Here is a 25,557-nt window from a genome sequence, read left to right on the forward strand (position 1 = left end):
GTTCATAATTTCCCATTCTATTCCCATTCTAAACTCATAGATGTTATTTTCCTTTTGCAGTACCATTATTTTGGAACTTTTTCAGTCATGACATTTGAGCAGCTCCAAAAGACGCACACTCACACAAATACATATATTTTGAGAGCATTTTTAATGTTACTTTTCATTTTTGATTGTTTAATTGCATCTTAGAAATTTTATTGCACATTTCTGACTGTATTTCACCAACAGAGCAGGAAGCCAAAATCATTCAAACAATTTTTTTTTGTTAGCAATTACAAATAATAAATATAAAAATAAGTGATATTGGGATAGGACCCAAAGTTGCCAGTCAGGAAAGTTTGTAGGGGGAAAAAAGGAATTAGGAATTAGAGATCTCATTTGTTTCAAAGAAGGCTCTAATCAGCTATAACTATATGAACCCTTCCATATGAAAGGAGGAATCATTATGACATTGGTTATTTCTGTGTGACAGAGAAAGTGCTAAATTTCTGCCCTAAGCAAAACTCAACTTTAATATATAAACCTTTTGAATTTATGCAACAGGGCAGGGGAAAAAGACATTTCTTTTCTCAACAGTTGGCTGCAGGTCCAATCTTTATTTTAAAAAAATACATTAAAATGAAAGAGCTCCTAGTAAGGTAATTTAATACCTGTTTCTACAACTGTCACAATCTCACTCAAAAACTCTAGGGTCTAGGATAGGGAAGGATTTTTGCAAGAATTTCTCAATTAATTTGGAACCCAATGACATTAAGCTCTTCCAAGCAGCCAGCTTTTGTGATAAACAATTTATTATAGAAATTCAATGATAGAATCAAATAAACAAACAAACTACAGTATATCTTATGTAACTCATTACTTCAGGATATCATACTTCCCAAAGATTATCTATCTTTTTTGGTTCAATGATTAGGCTATTGCTACTGATGTAAAACATGAAACCTTGGATGCTTCCATATTAGAACCCTTTGACACTGCAAAATATTACTTCTTTGTGAATTGTTCCATGCAGAAATACTGTAAAAAATCCATGCAAATAAAGTGTCACTATATTATCAACAAATACTCTTTTCATGTGCAAAAGATTTGCTTATATTTACTTATTAATTTAACTGAGCAAAAGTTATTTAAAACTCAATTAAAAGCTAATTTACTGGTTACAGATTAATTCCTACTGTAGACTGTTAGTTTCACTTGCCATTTGCCATTATTATCTTCTCTGAACTGCTGAATTTATAGTGTCTGTCCCTGTGACAGAAACTTGAATTGTGGATGTGCTCCTTTCAATTATTAGAAAAAGTTTTAAGGAGCCTAATTCTTCTTTTCTTTTCAAAAGAAAAGGGAAAAAAGTGCTGAAAATAGAATTCAGATTTTAATGAAAAGTTTCCAATTTTAGGAAATTCAGGAAGCTATTAACTTTTTTTTCAATCTATTGATCATTAATTCCCATCCAAGAATTAATGAATTAATGCAAAAAAGTATATATATAATGTTATATGCAGTAATTAAGCAATGCATAATCAATGCAAGAAAAACTCATAGGATTGCAAAGTGGAAGCTATTAAACGAATAGCATCCTGAGAAGTCAGAACTATATCAGCTACTGCACTTTCTTTCTAATCTGATTTTTTTTTAAAGTCCATTAGAGAATAAAGCTATAAATACTGAATCGCAATTATTTCTTTTTGTTGCATTATCTAGATGTACCATTAAAAAAAACAAGGAAAAAAGGAAGGTTCTTCCAGGGAAAAAATTCTCTAGAACTGTTTCTAGGTATCATGATGCTACATTGATACTATTCAACTGAGCACTCCTATTCTGAAAATCTCCCTACAGAGTGACTGGTTCTACTCTTCCATAATAGAAAGTAGGTAAGGCAGCTGGAGTCCTTCTTGTTTTTCCCTGATGAAAGGAGCCATTATTTTCAGAGCTGATACTTTCTTCAGGGCTCAAGCCCAGGTCCATTTAGGCTTGAACCTTCATGTGGACTGGGATTGCTTCCAGGATTGGGACCCATCTGTATGGTATGAGTTTTCTCTGGGGGAATGACTTCGGGTTGCATTTGCTGGAGGCAATTGTCCTTGGGGTTTCTGCCCAGTTCAGTATTGTCCTCACCAGGTTCCTTAAGGCAGGCCTCAGAACTAATTGTCTTCAACAAATCATCCTGAGTCTTTTCAGAAGTTCCCACTCGCCAAGGCAAATGCGAGTATTTGTTCACTTCAATAGCAGGACTACGACGGTTAGGGTCAAGAGCCATGATGCGGCGGAACATACGCAAGGCAGGAGCTGTGAAAACTTTCCACAGGCCTGGAGCCTCACCTGGTATTGTGCGATTTTGCCAGATGCTAAATTCTTCAAACTTAGGATCAGGGCTCATTGCCATATCCCAAGGGATGCAGCCAGTACAAATGCAAAAGAGCAGCACTCCAAAGGCCCAAATATCAAGGCTTGAGTCCAGAGCTAGAGACTCTGTCCTCTCTAGCAGGCACAGTTCTGGTGGGGAATATGGCAAGACAGCAGACATAGCAGATATGCAGGTGCCTTCCAGTCGTGTCAGGCCAAAGTCACCTAATTTTATCTGCTGGCATTCTTGGTCAAAAAGCAGCACATTGTCTAGTTTTATGTCCCGGTGTACTAGGGCTTTGCCATGCATGAAATCCAGGGCATCAGCCAACTGGGCTGCACACCGTTTCACTTGCACTTCAGGAAGTCCTTCCTGTTGAAGAAAAGAGAAATAGAATTAGTGAAAAGTTCCACAAAATTCCAAGGATTTCAGTGGAGCCAATTTGTAAACATCCTCCCTGCAATTAATCAAGGAGTCCTTGTCTTGAATGGTTATGAAGAAATGCTTTTTCAAGATTGCCACAGAAACCATGCATGATTGGCTAACACTGTGATAGGCTAAAACTTTCTAAAAAAAAGTTACTGTATGTATATTTATATAATTGTATTACCCAAACTATCTTCTGCTCAACTTGGGAACAGTTTAAAGTATCTTCTTTTGATAGAAGAAAGCAAATATATGTATAGAAAAGTACAATTGTGACTTTAAAGAATAAAAGGGCACCTAGCCCGGTTGAATACAAAAAAGCCCCCAAATAAATGAAATAGTATTTAATGCACTATCAAACTGTTCTTCTACCATTCTAAGCAGGATTTGCAACACAGTTGAAAAACTCACTGCAAACTATTTTATCTAATAATTACCCTACCTTTAATTGTCCTCTTGTACCCACTCAAAAAATATCACCCTATGATATCCCATGCTTGATGAGATCTTGCCAGTTATGATGTCCTTAAAGTCTTTAAGATTTTATACCCCTGAATTCAAGATGCTGCAGAGATCTCCAGCTGGTGCTAACTCCTGTGCAAATCCATAATGAGTAGATGATTCAAAAGCACTGCCAATGGTTTGAAGAAGTGTAGGGTGTGAAGAGAGGCAGAGAGCAATACAATATTCCCACAAGAACTCCCGTCTCCCTGTGTGTTCCTTGGCCATCAGTTTCAAAGCCATTGAGGTTCCTGCAAGCAAGGATATATGGCAATAAATTAAGGGATGCTGAAGTGCTATATTGTAGTTAACAAATGTAGCACCAATAAAATATATATTATAATATATAACAACCTAGGTATTTGGCGGTGTGATGACATCCTGAGCTCTAGTGTAGTGATATCCTGAGTCCTGTGCTGCAACATCCTGGGAGGTTGGCTGCGTTGTAACATCCTGAGCCCAATACCCAGGTCGCTACAACACAAAAGACTAATGGGCACGCAGCTAGTACCTCAGCCACACAGGATGTTACAAAACAGCCGACTAATCTGCATAGATCAACTCCATCAACTAATCAAGATGTAACAACACAGCCAACCAACCCAGTTACAGCAGCAAAGCCAGCACTCCACGCACTCCCCTCAATATTTATAGAAAGACGGCAGCTCTGATCACACTTTATTCACACAAGCACAAAGCCAAAGGGACCAGGCTGAATATGGTAAGTGGGACCTCGTCGCAATGTCACCAAGATACTCTCAATCTTACATGGGAAAAGACCTGAATACGCCAAGACCTGCACATACTGTGTGTGTGTGTGTGTGTGTGTGTGTGTGTGTGTGTGTGTGTGTGTATGTATGTATGTATACACACATATATATGTTTTCATAGATTTTCACGGGTGTAGGTATGCTAGTCTTGTATTCAGGTGTGTGTGTGTGTGTGTGTGTGTGTGTGTGTATGTATGTATGTATGTATATATATATATATATATATATATATATATATATATATATATATATATATATATATATATATATATATATATATATATATATATATATATATATATATATATATATATATATATATATAATCATCCATATATATGTGCCCAAGGCAGAATAGGAATACAGACTTCTGTTTTGTTTTGTTCTTTAGATTGTACCTTAATCATACACCAAACTGGCTGACTACTACTGTGTTTAATACAATAATAATCAGATGCAGCATATGTCAGGATTATATTGTGTTTTGCTGCAGGAGAAACTTTTCTGAAATCTTGATCTGCTTACAATATTATTTTTGGATTTTCATCCCACAAGACCAAACAGATACATTACTGATCTTTGCAATGCATTTTTATCTGCAAATGAATTTCAAAAGCCTTCTCTTTACATCTGGTAATGTTAATTTTCTTAATCATATAATAGTCTCTTTTGTTCAAAAAGTATGAGGCTGACACACATAACAGCTTGGACAAAGCCTTGCAGAGGAAGAAAGAGACTAGGCATGACTGGGATTTCCTGAAGATGTGCTAATAGATGCAAACAAACTAATGAAATGCAGCTATTTCAGAGGCCCTTTCTCTTTGCAAAACAGGGTCATCTTTTAGAACTGCTGAAAGCTGACTAATTCAATGTTGTTTTGATTCTGCAGAATAAGCTTCGAAGTAATAGCAGACAAGACATTCTTCACCCTCCCTCATCCAGAGTCCATTTTAAAGGAGAGAGAGAAATGAGAAAACAAATGCTTTTGGCTTATCTGCAGTTTGTTTGTTAGTTAGCTGTTCCTGACATCCTTAAAGTCATATTGATTCAAAGAAAGGAGTTTTGGAATCAAAAGATATGGAGTAGAGAGGTTAATGTGGACACATTTGTTATTTTATGTGTATCAATGTCTTAGCAATATCTGATTGATGCTGTATGAGTTCTGAAATTAAGTAGTCTCAGTCAGTACATCAATGGGAGACCTTCATAGAGTCCCAGGACTGGAAGGCAAACAGGGGGGAAGGTAAAATATTGGGAGAAGACAAACTTCCCAACCTGGAGGTGTTACTGCATCCCACTAGATGGCATTGTGAAGCTAGTTAATTAAACCACAAGGGAAATCTATATAACAGGAGAAATAGCAAACACCCATATTCTGTGCTCAGACTTTTCTTGCATGGGTGCTGGGCAATCTGCCATTCATTTACATTTTTTCTTAAAGATTGTTTCCTTCTGTATGCCTTACAGTTGGGAAGCTAGCCAATGTGCTGCTCTATTTGCTAGGTTTTGCTTTGCCAAAGCAGCACCTGCTTGTTGGCAGCTGTCCACATGCCTGGGATGACATAGTTAATTAATTGCAGGCAGTGTGAACTGGATGAGAGCAACAAGCAGTACAGGCTAAACTCAATCCAAGTCAAGACTTCATAAAATAAAAATGTAATCCCAACCTGAGGAACCCTTAAATTCCTCATAATTAATTGAATTCTTAAATAGGGAACCTGTGAATAAGACTTTCCAATATGATCTTCATAAACCTGTATCTATTGGACAACAGAACAAACTCAGATAAACAGTAGCATGATATATGCTGGCTTCATACATGATGCTAAGCTAGAAAAATATTTGTTCGGTTTTGGCTTAGTGTGTAAATCCAGCCACTGGAATGTATAAATCAATATTTATGGATTATGACTGTCTTGGTCAATACTCCATGGTTAAAATGAACCATAGGCTAATTTAGAAATGTATATTATTTGCATTTGATGTGGGGAAAACTGCTTCAGAACCAATATTGACACCTTTGCTAGATACACAATGGAAGTTATTTGGTGAACAAGCAATCTCCGGTGACCATGTTGCATTATATGATAGGCTTAAAAGTATTCCAAAGGAGTTTTGTTCACAGAAGGCTAAATAAAGATAGCTAATATTTTGATTCAAAGAGGGGCAAAGGTGTGTCGGCCCTCACTACACCTATAGACAGTTTCTTAGAGAAATATCACCCTAAGAAGCTATGGCTTCCATGTCACCTGCTGATGGGGCATAATCACACTCAAAATAAGCATCTGCCAGAAGATAAATTGATAAGGACATTCCCCTACTTCCTATCAGTTCCTCAAAATACTCCTTAGCACATCAGGCTGGCCCTTTGTTCTTTAGAACATAGACTATCAGAGTTGAAAGTTGTTCAATCCTCTGCTCAAGCAGGACATCCTGAACCATTTCAGACAGTTGGCTGCCCAATCTCTTTTTAAAAGCATCCAGAAATGGAGCATCCACAACATTTGAAGGCAAGCTGTTTCATTGGTTGTTCTCGTCAGGAAATTTATCCCAAATTCTACTTTGATTGATTTCCATCTGTTGTTTCTTGCCTTGCCTTGGGTGCTTTGGAAAATAGGTTGACCTTCTCTTCTTTGTGGCAGCCCTTCAAATTTTGTCAAAAAATAGAATACCAATTTTCCATAGATTTATTTATTTTTATTGAAAGAATCTGAGAAATAATGGAAATGAGGACCCTGATGCTCCAACAGATATATTGGCAAACACAGGTTGGGTCTTCCTGGCTGTCCATATTATTTAAACCCAATCAAATGTTCACCACATTTGTATAGTCTTACCTCTCTCACGATGCTGAACCTGCAGAACATGTCCATAAGAGCCATTCCCTAGCTCTCTGGTTATGTTGTATCTCTCCTCTACCTCCAGTTTCGGTAAACTCTTGGAGGTAATGGATATGAGCTTTTCTAGGAATTCCTCATTGTCTTCAGTGTCATCCATATTCTCAGCAGAATTGACATCTTGCTCACCAGCAGCATCTGAGGAGAGGGATATTAAAATAAGCTATTTGCAAATCAGATATCAAGTTCCAGTTTATCTTAGCATTGATTGAAAAATTGAATGAGATTTACAAAAGTTGCATTTGATGATCTAATTTTCTTTCCACTGTGATTTGAGAGTCGAGATGGCGCAGTGGTTAGGGGGCAGTACTGCAGGCCACTTCAGCTGCCTGTTATCTGCAGTTCTGCGGTTCTAATCTCACCGGCTCAAGGTTGACTCAGCCTTCCATCCTTCCGAGGTGGGTGAAATGAGGACCCAGACTGTGGGGGCGATATGCTGACTCTGTAAACCGCTTAGAGAGGGCTGAAAGCCCTATGAAGCGGTATATAAGTCTAACTGCTATTGCTATTTTTACATTAGTTAGTATTATGCAACTGCTATGCAGATATCAATGAGAAAAGGTTTAAAGGAAAAAATTAAAGCCAGAAAAGGTTTGAAATAATTTTACTATCCTTAAAATGGAGATTAAAACAACCTTCCTATATTTGTAGTTTGATTAGAAATGGCATTTTAAATGTATGTATATGAGTGCATTATTGCCTTAATTTACCCAAAAGAATGGACTAAGGAACAAAACCTTATTATGTAATATTATGGGAGCAGTGTAAATCTACTGTTCCTACTTGGCTATAAGCATAAGACCTTACAAAGACTTTCTGAGTACTGATTCAGTCATAAAAGCAAAGGTGAAACTTTTTTTCTGTTCTATCTGTAAATGAATTAATTCCTTTCATGAAAGTACTATATTAACATTAATATATTATTATTAACATTGCATTACAGTATTAACATTACATTATTAACATTAATACATCATGTATTTCAAAATAAGAGCAATATATTTTCCTTTGCACTAAACCATAATGTGATTTGTTTGGTTTTGATTTATTGTGTGAACTGATTTGATTAGAAAGCAATATGTAAAATTAGTCACTATTAACATTATGCATTTTTGTTGTAATAATGTTAGTACTGTTGAGGAGAACCAGTATTTGTGGCATTTGTCTTCAAATGCCTGGGTAACTTTATTGTTTAAGGTATTGTGAACTACAGTTGGGGAAGAGCATAACTTCATGTTCTGTGTCAGGAAAGCAAATTAATTCACTCTGATTTGAGAAACGTATTTCTCCTATTAGTGTGTTTGGAAGCCTTTTGTGGTTTCCTCAACCTAATATTCCATTGTAAGGAAATAATAAATCCATGGGTTTTATATAGCAAGCAGATTTCACAATCTGGACCCTCATAAAATAGTTTTAAACCCTTAAAAGTGTTTCCCAACCTTGGTGACTCTTAAGATGTGTCAACTTTAATTCCCAGAATTTCCCAGCCAGCTAGGTGGGGAATCCTGGGAGTTGAAGCTCATATATGTTAAAGTAGCTAAGATTGAGAAGCACTGTCTTAGATAAGTTGCACCTTCCCAGAAGATGAAGTGGAACTGCTGAATCTTTCTTTTCTTTGCCACTGGAGGGAATGTAGGAAATGAAGATCCCAAATCTGATACCTTCCATGTATCCCATGTTACAAATTCTGTATGAGGTCAATAGCCTCTCTGTTCTGAAATCATTTGGAAGAGGTGGTAGAAGAAATCTTCTGGTGCACAGTAAATTCGGGGGGGGGGGGGGGAGAGGTTGGATGGGGGAAGCAGCCCTGAAACAAGAGCAACCTTCACTGGATTGCTGACCGCTCCCTTGTACAGTATGGCTGCTGCCTCTTCCTTCGTGATTAAGAATTCCCGCGTCCCTTATTTTTAACTAATTAAAGTTTATGGTATATCGCCGGCTATTGCCTAAGATTAAAAGCAGCCCACCCCTGCTTTCAAAGACCTCCTTGGAAAGAAAGAAAAAGACAACAGAGAAGGTTTTTTTAAAACCTACTTCCCTTTATTTGAGAATTTCGGACTTGGCGTTTACAAGCTTCCCAAATGGTTCGATGCCCTTGTCTTCCAAAGACCGCCGCTATTCCCCCCCCCCAAAAAAAGTCCCTTTCTTGAGCGCGGGGAGGGGGAGTGTCCGACGTTGAATCTGCCTGGCAGATAAAGGTGCGCTCAGCACAAGAGAACTCGAGCCCCAGCTGGGCTAGGAAACAGCTAACCGCCGGGAGATGAACCTGAGCCAGCCAAGTGGCACCCTTCCACCGCCCCGCACCCAGCGGGGGGTGGACATTCCCTTCGTGCCGCTTGCGTGTGTCTGATCGACTGACTTTGCAGTTTCGAGTCCCTTCAGAGAACTCAGTTCAAATAGCGCCGGAAAAGCATTTTGGTGTGAAGCGAAAAAACGGAAACCCGTAGCACAGAGAAATCCTAGTAGCAGTTCCTTGAGGTTGGATATTTTTTCATCCAAAAGGAAGAACATTTGCCTCTGTCTGTTGGAAAATCAACTTGCTAACTGATATTTCATGAAATCGTAGAGGCACCCAAGAGGTCATCAAGTTCAACCTCCTGCACAATGCAGGATTCCTTACACACCATCCCAATATGACTACCAATGACTATCCAGCTTCTGTTTGAAACCTCAGTGAAGGGCCATTGCATGTGAGCAATTTGTTCCACTGATTGACAACTCTTACTCTCCAGGAGTTTTTAATACCTACATTTCTTTGAAATTTCATCCAATTAGTTCCAGTCTTAAGCACAAAAAAGGTTAAAAAAAATAAACCCAAACAGTTTTTCAGGTATTTGAAGACAGCTATCAGGTCCTCTCTCAGGCTTGTCTTTTGTAAACCATTAAAAATAAACCATTTACGGGAATATAATTTACTCCCTCTCTTATTACAGATACTGTTGGAACTATGACTGTTAGCATAATATTAATATTTCAAACTAGAATCTTTCGGGGGGGGATCCATTGTTTTAAGATTCAGTGGAAAGTGAAAAAGAAATGAATATGAGTCTTTTCATATACAGTGCAGCATTGAAAAGTTACTTACTCATATGCCGAAAAAAATCATCTGTAGTCTTTTCAAAGTTTAGTCATTTGGGAGCTAGAATGAATCACTTTTTAAATTTGGCATTGTAAATCACAATGGCAAAAGCAGGCATCACTGAAGGATTTTGATGCTAACTCCAAAACAGCCAAAAATCTAAACACGGAACAATGTATGGAATTTCACTGAAGTCTACCTTATCTTTTGTAACCAAATTTTCTTATTCATGTTCCAATATACAATTTCTTGTTCTAAGCTGAAAGGAAAACTTCCCAGAAATGATTTAGTATAAATATTGAGAAAAAGTTGCCTGATTTTTTTCAAGAGCCTGAAAGAATCTATTGGAGAGGTGTATAAATCACTTAATCTTAGAGACGGCTGAATTAATTTCAGAGAGATGAGGTATGCCTATGTTATGATTCATTTTGTACATGATTCATTTTGTACATGATTCATAGGAGAAGACATCAGGCATGATTCATAGCAGAATTAAAGTGCACCATGTTAGCTAAAAAACATTTTTACATTTCAGTGGGCAAACATCACTTTGTAACAGCAAATACCACACAGCAACATTGATCATCTTTCACTGCATCCTTCCCCTCTTAATTATGATATAGTAACTAAAGAAATGTGAGTTTAAATGTGTGAAACTAATTTGAAGGATTATGTGGTTGGAAAAATCAAACTTTGTCCCAGTTGGATCTATATTATAGGGATATTTGTTTGTTTAAAACATTGTATTAATAGTCTTTAGTCCAATAGAAACAGTTATAAAAGTATAAAAGACAAATGTAACATATTTTAGAATTTTAAGGTAATCAATCTTGAGTTTCTGGAAGAAGGATGAGACTCAGAGGTAATTATTAATGTTTAAGGAAAAAGTTTGCATTTGCTTTTGCTATTCACCTGCGGTTACAAAAAAACTAAATAAAGGGGGCATAATACTTTTATGAGTAGTCACTACAGGTGCAGAATTTCAGCAGTTTTGGCTTTCGCATGCATGTCTTTACATTTTTCTTTTTTTAAAAAAGTTTCCAAATTAAACAAACAATCAAAGTAGCCAAAAGCCTAGGATGTATAAAAATTAAACTAAAGAGGAAATTCAACATAAATTTTAATATATTTTTAATTCTTGGGAGAAAATAATTCTATTATTCATTCAATGGCCCTGAACTGAATGTCAAGAATAAGGTATTTTTCAGAGATATTCCATTGATAATAGTCATACACAAGACACTTCTGCATAGAAACTGATGGATCATCATGTATTAATAAGTGTACCTGCCATTCATTTTTTAGGTCCCCTTCTTTCCTTCCTTCCTTCCATCCTTCTGTCCTTCTGTCCTTCCGTCCTTCCTTCCTTCCTCCCTCCCTCCCATATTTTAACTGCTTTATTTTTAGCTCTCCATCTTTTTTAACTACAGGAGGACATCTGAAAGAGATGTTGATTACGGTAATTATGCAGTACAAATATACTTTTTCTTCAGATTGGAGCTACTTTTTTTCTGAAATTAGTCTGAAAGAGAAAAGTCAGTGTCCAGAATCACAATGAGTATATCATCATAATTAGGTTCACCTTAAAATAATATTACATCTCAATGTGTCACCAAAATTCTGTAGTGAACATTTCAAGCAAAAACCTTGTCACAGAAATCAAAAGTAGCATCAAACATTACACTGTAAACAATTACATTGAAGCTACAAGGTTCGATGTAGCTCATATAGTTAAGAACTATAAACATCCGTGTTTATTCCTCTCACAGAACTGCTACTAATCTGATCCGTGTCTTTTACTTAAACCCAGCTCTCAAAGTTGTGATTTATATAAAAACAAATACATTAATTTAAACTTTGAAATCAGAGTTTAAATCTATGTCTCAGATTAAAATTGAAGAGAGAGAAGGTCTGAGAAAGGGAAGTTTGAGCAATTGGTGATTGGTTCCTTTTTCTCCTCTTAACTGATCTATTTACATCTGTGAAAGTAAGATGACTTTTCAGAGCACAGATTTTGGTTTCCAGGCCAGCTTACTTACATAGCACCTCCAGTTTTAGAATGTAACTTGGCTTAGCATTTTTTCTGTAAAAAACTTATGCTTAGGTAGGAATCTGTGGACCATTGGTTTCAGTATTAAGCAGACACCAAGGGAGGTGAGAAAGGGTTGTTTGCACACCAAACTGAGGGGTAGGTTTTCTTTTTCTTGTAAAAAAAAATGCTGATGGGGCATTGGATGCCACTATTTGATCCTGAGCAGTGATATTGGAGCTCCTGCTGAGACAAAATCTCACACTTAGGGGGCTGCTCTCAAAAACATAGGAACAGTGTTTAGACCACTTGGAAGAAATGTCAACCACTTGTCCAATTAGTTTGTAAACAATTGTGTAAGATAGCAATGCCCCTTGCCACACTGTCCACAGGTTGCATCAAGAAAGCTACATTATGTTCTAATCGTTAGAACTGATTATTATTTTACTAAATTTATTTGCCAGCCATATTGTCACAAATTGATCATGATTTATCTTTATCAGAATTCATTTGAGCTTAGTCTGGAGTTTGCAAATTATCTCCATCATGAGAAAAAAATTAAATTCAATGGATTAGGAAACTTGGTTTCCCTAGATATGGAAAGCACCTAGCTGACTTCTAGATGACAGCAAAGAGCTACTAAAGCTTTCTGATATCATCCAGAGTTTTGCAGCTTAGATCTGGTTACTTAATATAGTTGCAATTTCTTCAACTGCTGTATTTATTACTGTGACTCAATGGTGTGCCGTGATTAACTTGAAATATCACATTAATATTTCTTAAACATCTTTAGATCACAATAAGCATTATAATTCCAATATTAATCTTTGCAAAACAAATCTTAGTGATCAGTGAAAGTTAAACTGAATAAAGTAATATAAAACAAATACAGGCATACATGACAGTCTCAAATTGGACAAATACTCTAATAATAAGAGGAATAGGATTAGCTCTTTCTTACAACATGTAGAGAAAAGCTAGACATACGTTTGTATGCTAATCTTCTTTCTTCAAATAACAGTTTTACAACTAGCTAGAATTGGTGTAGTGATTAAGGAGCCAGCCTAGAAATCAGTTCAAAGTGGTTTTTGAGTTCTAATCCTGTTTTAGGCATGAAATTCAGCTGGGTAACTTTGGGTCAGTCCTATTCTCTCAGCCCAGTCCATTTCATAGATTTGTTGTAAAGAAAATAGGAGAATGAAGGAGTATTGTGTGTGTTCATTGTTTTATTTATAAAAAATAATAATAAAGGCAAAATATAAATATCTTTTTACTTTGAACAAGGAAACTTTCTGTGCAAAAAGAGAGAAGAAAATCAAGAAGTGCAACAATATATTTAATAATGGCCATGTTACTGTAATTAAGGCAATGAATAAGTCTTATTTTTCACTTCACTAAAGACGACTGTCCGAAATATATAAATAAATGAAAAGGCAATGCAGGAGAATACAATTACAAAAGCAATATAAATTTTTAAGAGGGAGCATCAGCCTTTCTGATTTGCATAGTCTTTTTCTTCTGAAATTCTATTCAATACAGAAAAATCCTTAAGATTGGACAAACATAAAATTAAATCTCTACACGCTAGAAGTTAATTAACTGGGTACATTTTGCCTAGAACAATAACCTTCTTTTCCACTCCTTAGTTAAAATATAATGCAAAAGCAGAGCCTGCTTAACTTGCTTTTGGCTCAGATAACAGAAAAAAGGCTTATTTGAATCTGCTATCAAAACTCCCCTTAACATAAATCCTGCTCATTTGTATTAAGAGGCATAAGTCAACCAAACAACTATCAGCTTTTACATGTGTTCTTTTCCACTCACTTAAGCTGGAACAAGATATCTTTGTGACGTGAAAGATGGCTTAAGCATTTTTCCTCACGTACCAATTCCAAGATAAACATATCACCTTTTCCTCTATAGTTTCTCTTTCTACATTGTTCCCTCTCAGTTTTCAGCTGTTGTAAGCTAAAGTACCATTTTAATCTCTGTATTATACTATCACTAGGAGGTGTTGATAGATAGATCTTATGTGAATATATCTAATCCATGTCTGGTCCCTATTTTTTTTTTTAGCATTGTCAGCATCCCAGAATAAGAAGAATTTCTTTTTTGAAGTCTTTCTTTTTTGTTTTTAGTGATGGCCAGTGATGTTCAGTTTCATTCTTACTTCTTTTAATTTCCCAAATGAGGTTTTTATTTTTAAAAAAAATAGAAGTATCTTTCCCTTCCCCTGCCTCTGTATCTTGTAGCTGAACTCCTGTGGAGAGAGAAAAATGACAATACTAACACAAACCATGGATACGGCTTTGTTCGTGCCTCAAAATAAGTATGACTATGATCAGAAAGTCATAGTTAATTCTCAGCTAGGATTAGACATGTTCAGTAATGAGAGACCTGAGTATTAATCTATGCACAACTGCGAAGATCATTGAATAACCTGTGTACCATCCCTCTTGTTCAGCCTATCTTATAATATGGTTATAAAATTAAACAAAGGAACTATCAATACAGTCTTGAATTCTTAAGAAAAAAGCTCATGCTATAAATATATAAATACGAATATTTAGAAATTGTATATGGTACATGATGAATAAAGGAACTTTCTTGCAGAAATTTACTAAGTGATAAAAATATAAAATCTATTTTTAATACAAAGCGGCCTTCAGTTAATTGTGTTAATTTATTATACTCTCACCCTCCCCCAGCACTATCCTGGAAGACTAAGATATTGATATTCTTGTAGCAAAAACTTCTCAACCAAGCTTCACTGCTCATCTCATTTTTATGTTGAGTTGCCTGTATCTGCAGTATCAGTTGCCTTCCCTTTTATCTCTTTAGCCATCCATGTTGCTATTGTCTAGTGCAGGGGTGTCATACATAAGGCCCAGGGGCTGGATCCGGCCCATGGAGTGCTTAGATCTGGCCCACAGGGCCACCCTGTAATAGCAAAGGACTGGCCCATAGCGCCTCGGCCAGTGAAAATGGAGCTCGGAAGGGTTTTTCCTCGCACAGTATTGCAGGGGGCCATCACAACTGAAAATGGACCTTGGGAGCCCGTTTTTGCTGGCAGAGCACTCGGGCCACCACAGATTCCCCCAACACAAGTGACATCGAGGGCCCCCCCGCCCCTTCAAGGTCAAACACAACCCTAATGCATCCCACAATGAAATTGAGTTTGACAAACCTGGTCTAGTGCCTTCTTCACCAATATGGTGATTGAATTATTTATTTATTTCCCATATTTATTATGTTTACAAATAACTAAAGATGGCAAACATATCCAACACACTTTTATTTTCCCCACAATAGTAACTCAATAGTGAGGTGGGTTGAGCTGAAGAAAATGACTGGCTCAAAGTCATCAGGTTGTTTCCATGGCAAAGGCAGAACTTGAACCCATGGTCTCCTATTTGCTAGCCTGGTATCTTAACCACTAGGCCAGGTGGTCTTTTCACACCACCTGGCTGCCATGCCTTATGGGAGTGGCCTTGAATACTGCACTGAAGTCTCAGTTTATCTGTTTAATCATACAACCTCCCCCAACATGAACTCTTGATAAATAATTAATGGAAGACTCCTCTCTCAAATCTGTGAGCTCCAAGATAAGAGGAAAAGGCCACAGGGTCCCTCTTTCTTGGGGTTTGTCAAGGGCCCAATATTTATGTGAACTGGCCTTCATAATTTCTAAATTATACAGTACTAAAAAAACAAAACCCATTGATTAGTATATTGGACCACTTCATTCATATAGCTCTTATTTTATATTTTCCTGAAAACATCACCCTTAAAATAAATGTTCAGTAAGGTAAGACTTGGATGGAACTTATCTATTCAGTGATCATGGAAGAGACACTATACTAAAACTAATACATGAATTGAAATATTAATGGACACATTAAAAGAATTTGGTGCATTAGAAGACTTTAAATTTAACAAAAAGAAAACAAAGATGTTAATAAAAATGGAAGAGCAAACACAACTGAAAAGTAAAATGGATATTAAGATTGAAAAGAAGGTAAATTATCTGAGTGTCACCATGATATAATATGAACTGCACATTGTTTCACAATAACTATATTATGACATAGTATAAATATAAAATTTCAAAAAAATATATTAAGACATGGACTGAAGTTAAAAAAGTGATATGTTAAAAAACAGTTGCCTTTTGGCGAGATGGGTGGCAAACAATTTTAATAATATTCCAGGTCCTTCGGAGGGTCTCAACAGATGAACAAAAATGCCAAATCCAGTCTGTATATTTGGTTGACTGAGTGATGAACCAAATAATAATGTTAAGATGGAAGAAATTACAACTGAGATTTGGGGGGAGAATTTCAGTGATAAAAATGACTGTCTTGCCTAGAAATATACTTTTTGCTTTAGACAATAACTCTTTTGGCAATTTGTGTACCATTTAAAAACTGGCAGAGATTGTGTGTGTGTGTGTGTGTGTGTGTGTGTGTGTGTGTGTGAGAGAGAGAGAGAGAGAGAGAGAGAGAGAGAGAGAGAGAGAGAGAGAGAGAGAGAGAGAGAGAGAGAGAGAGAAATCTTGAGTTAAATATAAGGTGTTATAAAATGAAAAGAGTAGGACTCAGTTTATCTGATTTTAAACTGTATTTTGAAGCTTGCGGTTTAGATTTAGATCAAAGAAAGGCTGCTGCTGAGAAACAGAAGACTTTGGAATTAGAAGGACATGACCTGAAATTTGGGTGACATGGATATTTGTAGTATGACAAAGTCAGGATTAATGTGGATCTTATAAAAATAAATATTATTTAAGGCATGCCAAATTGAGAATAGGGAATAGCTATAAACACAGGTTGTGCCCCAAAACCACACTGTCATAGTATACACCAGAAATAATAGGCACACATAAATGTGTGACTTTTTGTGAGATATTAGAATTTTGTTAAAGAGAAGGTAAAATAAAATCTCAGAACTGATGATGAAGGAATATAGTGGTCAAAAGTCCTCTTATTTACAGTAGACCAGATCTATAATTTTGAACATTGTAAGACTGAGTTTGAAATAGAATTTTGTCAAATAATGACCATGTAACTGCTAAAATAAACACTGTTATTGAAATTTGAAACAGAAGAAGCACAAATGAAAGAACGATATGATAAACTGGGCCAAAAATTGGTTGTAATATTCAAATGATACAATTGGAAACAGTGGCTGAAAGAATTGTAATTTCTATTATATTTAAACTTAGACATTTTTTATAAAATGATCTACAATTATTATATAGCACCATATTATCAGAATGTCTAAAGGCACTTCAAATTTAACTTAGAAAGTGAGCAATAGGAAGGGACATTTTATCATGTTTGATGTAATTGTAAAATAAATGTAGAAAGATCTAGATTTTATTTTTCTTTTTGGTTTATTGGACAAATACTTGAAAAATGTTATTGAACTTTGTTTTTCTACATGATAAGTGCAGTAAGAGTATTGTATACACAAAGATGGAAAGGTTCAGCACTACCCATGATGGACTAATGGTTGGTGAAGAGGAGGGAACTTGCTAAACTTCTTTGCTAAGAGAAAACACAGTTATCTATTATTTATTGCTGATTAGAACTTTCTTATAGACTTTTTGCAAGACAAAAAAATGAGAAATGATTAATGGTTTTGATGATTAAATAGGATAAATTATAGCAAGAAGAGAGTTGTAATCATAGAGTAAGAGATAAATTTATAGTTGTTCATATCATTGCTATCAAGAAGAGTGGAAATTACTTTGTATGTTTTTTCTCTTTTCTTTTTCTTTTTTGCATTTTAGCTTTCTCTCTTTTTTCCTTTTTTCTTACTTACACTAATTTGTATTGGGTTTTATCTTCCTTTTATTTTTAAAAAATAAAAATGATGTAAAATATATACTAGAAAAAGTAAAAAAAAATAAGCATTGACATCTTGGGTAGGTGATGTTACTGATGAAGTGCAATAAAGACGCTTTTCAAAGAAACAATGAATTCCAAAACAATTGTAATCTTCATTTTGTAGTAAGGTATTTATGAAATAAAATATAGTTTAACAACAACTTTGCATATTTTCTGTCATTTTCATGAAATATTATAGGAACTCTAAACAGTACTGGTCTTTACATGTAACCTCTTACATTTTCCCAGTATTTCTTTGTTTATTTGTTTGTTTCAGGGAACGTCCATTTCAGGAAGAAAGAGCAGAATGGAAGTGTAATGTCTTTAACTGATTACATTATGAAGCACCCATAGATTAGAGGAAAGGATTGTGTTTGGTTCTTGGATCAAGAATGAGTAAAAATAATTTTATACTGAAATTCTCTAATTAATGAATTCTGAAGTATCTTGGTATTCCTGTGTGCATTTCAGGAACTGGGAAGATGTAAATAATCATAGACATTGTACAATGTAATTTTAATAACATTTTATAGTGCTTTGCTGCTAGTTAGAACTTGAGTTTTTAAATTTTCGATAGACCATAATATTCACCTATGTGGTTATTATGTACTTTTTTTAAAATGCTAGCATAGCATTCTGAATTTCAGTAGAATTGACAATTGCAATGCTTAATGAAAGAAAGATGTGCAATTGGTGCATCTAAGATTTAAAGTTTGTATATTTTTAATTGAAAGTAAATTCAATCAAATGCAGGAGAAGCTAACAATTTTGATGTGACACTTATCTATCTATATACATGATGGAGAAATCAGTGGTTCAATGAAACTGGTTGTACACATGGGTTAAATCTTGCTTTAGGGATGCCCCAAAGTATTATCTTCCAAATGTAGTGATTATCCCTGTTCTGAACAAAATGCATATAGATAAGATTTGCATAGTAATTCTTGAATGAATTGTAGAATCCATCTATATTCATCTGAATAAAAATTTTAACGGTTTGCATATAATTTATTACTGGTGAAAATGCATTCTAAAATAAAACAGTCTCAAAAATATTGTCTTTTTGCAAAACAAGTCCTTCTTGCAGAGCTAATGGGAAGCATTTACCTCCAACATTTTAACATAAATCTTTTGCTTAAATACCCAAACTTTTCATTTGAAATAAATGATTCAGATAGGTATTAATTTAACATTATGCACTTGGCTCGGGTGCACAAAGTAAATTTGTGCTGACTACAAATACTATGTATTTAAAGCATTTGTATATTTGCATTGGTTTTAGCTAAAAAATTTTTAAAAAGCATCCTACATGTCCTGCAGAATAACAGAAAAAACAGTGGGAGACTGGCTTCTCTATCTCCCAGATCTTACCTTGATCTGGGAGGCACTTCTGGGCCGGTGCTGGAGTAGAAGGCTCATGTGGAAACATAGCAGCAGACCATTCTCCTGTTGCTGTTTGTTTCTCATGCACTATGGCATTCATCTGTCCAGGTGTCATTGTTACAGGTTCAGACTTGGAGCTTTTGTAGACACCCAAACTGTGTTTCCTGGATGTGTAAAAAATTGTAAAATGTTTTCTCTCTCGGATTTTTCTCTGTGCTCAGTCTGCTGGTTGATCCTATAAAGGCTGAGGCTGTCCTAGCTGGTTATAATCTCTCCACTGTGAGGAGAAGGGAACATGTGTCACAGGCTCAGACACAAGCCGGGCAAGCATCCAAAGATAGGCTGGGAAGGCTAGAGGAGGGTGGTGAGATAACAGCAACAATGCACAGTGCGAGAGCTAAGTCCAAGCCTTACACCTCTGCACAGTTGGAGGTCAACATGACATACCTTTAAAGTCTTCAGCCTATAAAGGATGGGAACTCAGATGGAGGGATGAAATCTGAATGCCTTAATATGGAGAAACAAATCCATGCAGTAGTAAAAAGGAAATACAAATTTTGATAGCAATATTAATTCTATTTCACAGACTGGAACACACTAACACATACTAACATCTGAGTGCAAATTATACTACAATTCAGAGTGCATAATTTTGGAAGTTCATATGACTTCTCATAAGCAGTTATTTTCAGGTGAAAAAAAATCATATCTAAAGCAATGAATAACACCCTAGTAAAGTAAATCTGCAGATAAACCCACTGAATTAACATTAGGTGTTTCTGAAAGAATTTGATGTTACTATTAAAAATAAGTACTCTCTTTAGTAAAGTTAGATTTCTGACTGATTGCATCCATCTAGTTTTCTTGGCCATGGCATGAAAGCTGTTAGACATTGCTTTTTTCCAGGTAATTTTTTTTTTCATTTTGGCAGGATAATCTGCAGTTTAGGATTTCCTGCTCTCTCATTTATTAACCATGTCCAATTCTCCTTAACATTTTAAAGATAAATCAAGAATGGCTATGAGATGTTACTGCTATACATGATATTTCTGTTACTAAGTCATAATCTTGTTCCCATCTGTGGATATAATGATTACTCCTCAGGACTGATTCTCAGGATTCTCTCTTTTCTTTTAAAATTAGACAATCTTTAATATTATGATCTGTGACAAGCATATACAGCTAGTCCTTGTTTAATGATTGCCTTGCATAATGTGCAAGTTTTACGTGATAGTGATGAGAAAGTAGTTTTGTAACCAATCCTTGATTTTATAACTTTGCATGTTGCTAAAGCAAAGGAAAGCTGAAGTAAGATTGCAAACATAAAGTTTCACTAAATAACTACTTTGCTTAATGATGAAATTGCCAATCCCTGTTACTGTTGTTAGATAAGGACTACTTGTAATATTTTATTATAATACCTGCCTCAGTTCATCATGTAGTGCAGCAATTCACTATTTAAAAATATGGATCATAAAGAAAATTATTTATGTAGCAACTTTTTTATTTATTTTGCCATTGTTCTTTCATCTTGTGATGCTTTGGTTATTCGTTTCTATTTTTCTTGGTTTTAAAATGTTTAGCGATCGTAAACTGCCCAAAGACACTGGGGATCAGGCTTCTTATACATTTAGAGCATTGGATCTGTACTCCTAAAACTCAGTTATACTATATAACTTAATAAGATAATTTTAAATCATTTTAAAGTAAAAAAATTATATTGTATTATGGACACTTGGCATTCATAACAATAATTTGAAAAAAATTGCTATAGCTGTTGGGAACTCACTGGTCTGTTTCTTTTTGTATTGCAAATTTGTTTTCTTTACATTTGTTGCCATCTGACCTCCATCTCAGCTCATGTATAGAGCCAAGACCTTTGTTGGTATTAATCATAGAATATTGTTCAATGTTTTCATTTATTTACTTCCCTTTAAACTGAAACCTAAGGAATGGAAACCTATATATGGAATGGAGCCATATTGCTTGATTTACCAAATTATCCTTTTCTGTGTCAATTCACAAGTTCGTTTAGGTTTGTTTTTTAAAAAGGGGCGGGGACATTCTCTTTTAAAAGAAAACTATTCCTTCCTAAAATAAAATATTGCATTTACAGAATAATTTAGGATTTGTAATGTAAATTGTAATTTTGGCAATATCCCATCTTTCAAATTGCCTGATCTTGTCTGTAATCTATAAATATTATATAATCAATTTGTTATTATTATTATTATTTTTTTAAAAAATTCTGGAATGTTAATTTTTTTAAAAAAAAAATTCACACAAAGGCTTTGTACTCAAGCCTGTACTTAACATTCAATGATGATTTTGTTAATGCCGATGTTATTCAAGTTATACTCCAGTTATCTATTATTATTGGTCCTATTTTTGCCGTCTTTTGCCATAGTCCATGTATTTCTATTTAAAAGTGTTTTTTTTATTTTGTGATTCTCTTCTCTCCAGATACTGCCATATGCAACAGGTATTTGTAGTAATCATCTTCAGATTTTTTATATTACTTTCATAGAGCACTTTGAATGTGATTCATCAGCCAGATGTTTGGAGTGGATTTGGCATTTTTTTTCACCTATTAAGTCTTTTCCAAAGATCTGGGATGCTATTTGATGCTATTGTTATTATTATCTAATAAAAGGTTAAGGTTATTGAGCTAGCAGTGTTTAATTACATTAAAACTAATTTTAGATTATCTTTCATGACAGTGTTAGCAAGATGCCATGTACATGATATGAAACCATAAACATATACCATATTTTTGGAGTATAAGATGCACTTTTTTCCTTCAAAAAAGAGGCTGAAAATCTGGGTGCATCTTATACACTGAATACAGAATTTTTTGCCTCTGGAAACCCCACCCCCTTCACCAAAACAGATATGCATGCCTTTAGGAGACTTATAAAGTGCTGCTGGGGACTGGGGAGGGTGGAAATGAGCAAAAAATTGGCCATTTTTTGCTCAATTCCCCCACCCCGGAGCACTCTACAAGTCTCCTAAAGGCTATTCATGCCCCTTTTTGAAAAAAATCGGGGCCGTTTTCATGAAAAACAGGCCTTTTGGGGGAAAGTCAGGCCGTTTCTGGGAGAGTGCAAAAACTTTTTTTTTTAATTTGCCTCTTCAAAATCTTGGTGCAACTTATACTCTGGTGCGTCTTATACTCCAAAAAATATGGTAGCTAGTTTGGCCCTTTCCTAGGTAACATTCTTTAAATCAAAAATCATTCATCTAATTTAACTGTATATTTCAAAAAAGAAACATTATTAGGCTTTCAAAAGACTCTTAAAGTTCTACAAATCACATATCTATATACCTAAACAGAGGAGAAGTACAAACACCACATTATTAAACATATTATTTCAAAAGTGATGTATATTAATGAAAAAGAAAATCTTACAAAACTATTTGTCTAGTTTCATGCGCAGCTACTAAGGAACTCAGATAATAACAGTAAATAGTAATGAGAAACAATGTACAAGAAGTGAGGAATTGGTGAACTATAAGTTCAAGCAAACCTAAGTGGACCCTGTCCTAGCATGGGATGGGAATAATACTAGGAAGAAGTTGTTCAAGCAACCCTAGTCAGCATGGCTGATAGTGAGGAATGCTGAAAGTTGTACTTCAATAGCTGCTACAATGTAAGTCTGATGAGAAAGAATGTGAGCAAGCAGTTTTATAGTTCAAATAGTAACATAACTATTGGCTTGTTAAATTATAATGATAAATTTGGGTGGTAGAACTAATACAATACAATAGCAGAGTTGGAAGGGACCTTGGAGGTCTTCTAGTCCAACCCCTTGCCTAGGCAGGAAACCCTTTACCACTTCAGACAAATGGCTATCTAACATCTTCTTAAAGACTTCCAGTGTTGGGGCATTCACAACTTCTGGAGGCAAGCTGTTCCAATGATTAATTGTTCTGTCAGGAAATTCCTCCTCAGTTCTAAGTTGACTAGAAAGCTTATGTGAAGCTAAGGATTTGCACAGCTCAGTTGAACTAACTTGCAGATGCTGCTTAGTGATCTTTCAGAGGGTGTTTTTTAAAAGATGTCAAGCATGCTTAGTCTCTGGACAGCTTAACATGCCTCAGTATTCATTAAATTTCTGAAAATTTAAATTGTTTTGCAGTACTGTGGAGTGGGGAGAAAAAACAGAAAAGGAGCCTTAACTTTAGATGATAATAATGCCCTCTTATCAAAAGGTATAAGGAGCACAAAGCTTGCCCATTGATCTTGATTTGGGTTAGAGGAGAATTTGTGACAAAATACTATACATTCAATGATAGAATAACAGAGTTGGAAGGGACCTTGAAGGTCTTTTAGTCCAACTCCCTGCTTAGGCAGGAAACCCTACACATCAGACAAATGGTTATCCAACATCATAAAAACTTCCAGTGTTGGAGCATTCACAACTTCTGCAGGCAAGTTGTTCCACTGATTAATTGTTCTAACTGTCAGGAAATTTCTCCTTAGTTCTAAATTGCTTCTCTCCTTGATTAGTTTCCACCAATTGCTTCTTGTTCTGCCCTCGGGTTCTTTGGAGAATAGTCTGACTCCCTCTTCTTTGTGGCAACCCCTGATATATTGGTACACTGCTATCATGTCTCCCCTAGTCCTTCTTTTCAATAAACTAGACATACCCAGTTCCTGCAACCATTTCTCATATGTTTCTCATATGTTTTAGCCCCCAGTTCCCTAATCATCTTTGTTATTCTTTCTAGAATCTCCACATCTTTTTTTATATTGTGGCAACCAAAACTGAATGCAGTATTCCAAGTGTGGCCTTACCAAGGCATTATAAAGTGGTATTAACACTTCACGTGATCTTAATTCTATCCTTCTGTTTATGCAGCCTAGAACTGTGTTGGCTTTTTTGGCAGCTGCTGCACACTGCTGGCTCATATTTAAATGATTCTCCTCTAGGATTCCAAAATCCCTCTCACAGTTACTACTATTGAGCAAGGTACCACCTATACAGTACCTGTGTATTTTGTTTTTCTAGCCTAAATGTAGAACCTTTCTTTTTCACCATTAATCTAAAAGCATACTACCATGCTTTTGTTTAAACAGGTAATTGTTTCTTTTGTTTCTTTTCTCCCAGGTTGAACTGATTAAAAAAATTCTATGGAATAGTGATAGGATAACAGTATAGTGGAAATAAGTAAATTATTTGTGTTTGTCAATTCACAAGCATTTTTTTCCTAACAGCATTTTTGCAGTTTGACTTGAATTAGATGTGAATTTTATAAAATGAAAAACCCAATTTTGAAATGAAATCATGTGCAAATGACATAAAAATGAGGTTCTATAAACAGTCTACTAAAGAAACTTGATTTAATAGTATATTCCACTGTCAAGATCATAAAGATTTCTGAAGAATACTGAACAAATATTTAAAGATGTAGGAAAGATTCACAATCAGAATTCAAAAATGAGAACTTTAGGAAACAAATTGCCATGATTATGAGGTAAAGAAAAAAATAATTTATTATTATATCATAATAATGCTTCAGAACTGACTTTTTAACTTCAATGAAAATAGTGATGAGATCTGAGATTATAGGGCAAATAAATCCAAGTGTGCTACACATAACAAATAAGTTCTTTGTGGGCTAGCATAGCTTTATCTAGAAAAACTGAGAAAGAACTTCAAGATATAGCATATGAGTTTACTATGCAGAAAACTACAGAGCCAACAGTCAACCTTTTATGCAAGATAATTCTTCTAGTGATGGAGATAAACCCAGTTACTGGGCCTATTGGTTTGCAGTTTTAAGGCAAGTCTCACTTTAAAAGATAACCATTTAAAAAATAAGGGTATGAGTATTTATTCTGGGAATTTGAAGCCTGATAACCTTAATTTTCAACTTCATAAAAGTTCCCAGCAATCTGACATTTTATGTCAACTTTTTTTGTATTGTAGGATGCAGCTGAATCAAGTTACTACCTTATTTTTCTTATCTTTGTTTTATTATGCATGGTTAAAAATTAGAGCCAAGCATTATTAGCTAAACATTTCTGCTAATTACATTTTTATCATAGGACTAAAAGTCTGGCAATTTTTTTAAAAACTACCATGATTCAGATCTTTGTGGAATGCAGTAACCTATTATATGGGGATGAAATAAACATATTATCTATATTATCTATTATTTGTTTGTTTGTTTGTTTGTTTAGTAGATTTATAGGCCGCCCAATCCCGGAGGAAGGGAAAGAACTATCCTATG

General features: G+C 35.2%; 1 protein-coding gene across 2 annotated transcripts; it reads right to left on the reverse strand.

The window, feature by feature from the left end:
• Positions 1–930: 930 nt before the first annotated feature.
• On the reverse strand, positions 931–19,585 carry LOC106550455 (putative serine/threonine-protein kinase SBK3). Of its 2 annotated transcripts, XM_087713714.1 has the most exons (5): positions 19,309–19,447; positions 11,308–11,542; positions 6,882–7,079; positions 3,323–3,525; positions 931–2,719 (listed from the first exon to the last, which is right to left on the reverse strand). In XM_087713714.1, exons 2-5 carry the CDS (start codon positions 11,312–11,314, stop codon positions 1,946–1,948), a joined length of 1,182 nt encoding a protein of 393 aa, XP_087569840.1. In that variant the 5' UTR covers positions 11,315–11,542; positions 19,309–19,447; the 3' UTR covers positions 931–1,945. The 2 variants fall into 2 exon arrangements, with proteins under 2 accessions (XP_087569840.1, XP_013923845.2); XM_014068370.2 differs by lacking the exon at positions 11,308–11,542 and having other exon boundaries at positions 19,309–19,585.
• Positions 19,586–25,557: the final 5,972 nt, after the last annotated feature.

The sequence above is a fragment of the Thamnophis sirtalis genome, unplaced genomic scaffold (assembly GCF_051295495.1).
Source record: "Thamnophis sirtalis isolate CommonGarterSnake01/CBP01778 unplaced genomic scaffold, rThaSir2_p1.2 scaffold_4, whole genome shotgun sequence".
NCBI classification, from domain to species: domain Eukaryota; kingdom Metazoa; phylum Chordata; class Lepidosauria; order Squamata; family Natricidae; genus Thamnophis; species Thamnophis sirtalis.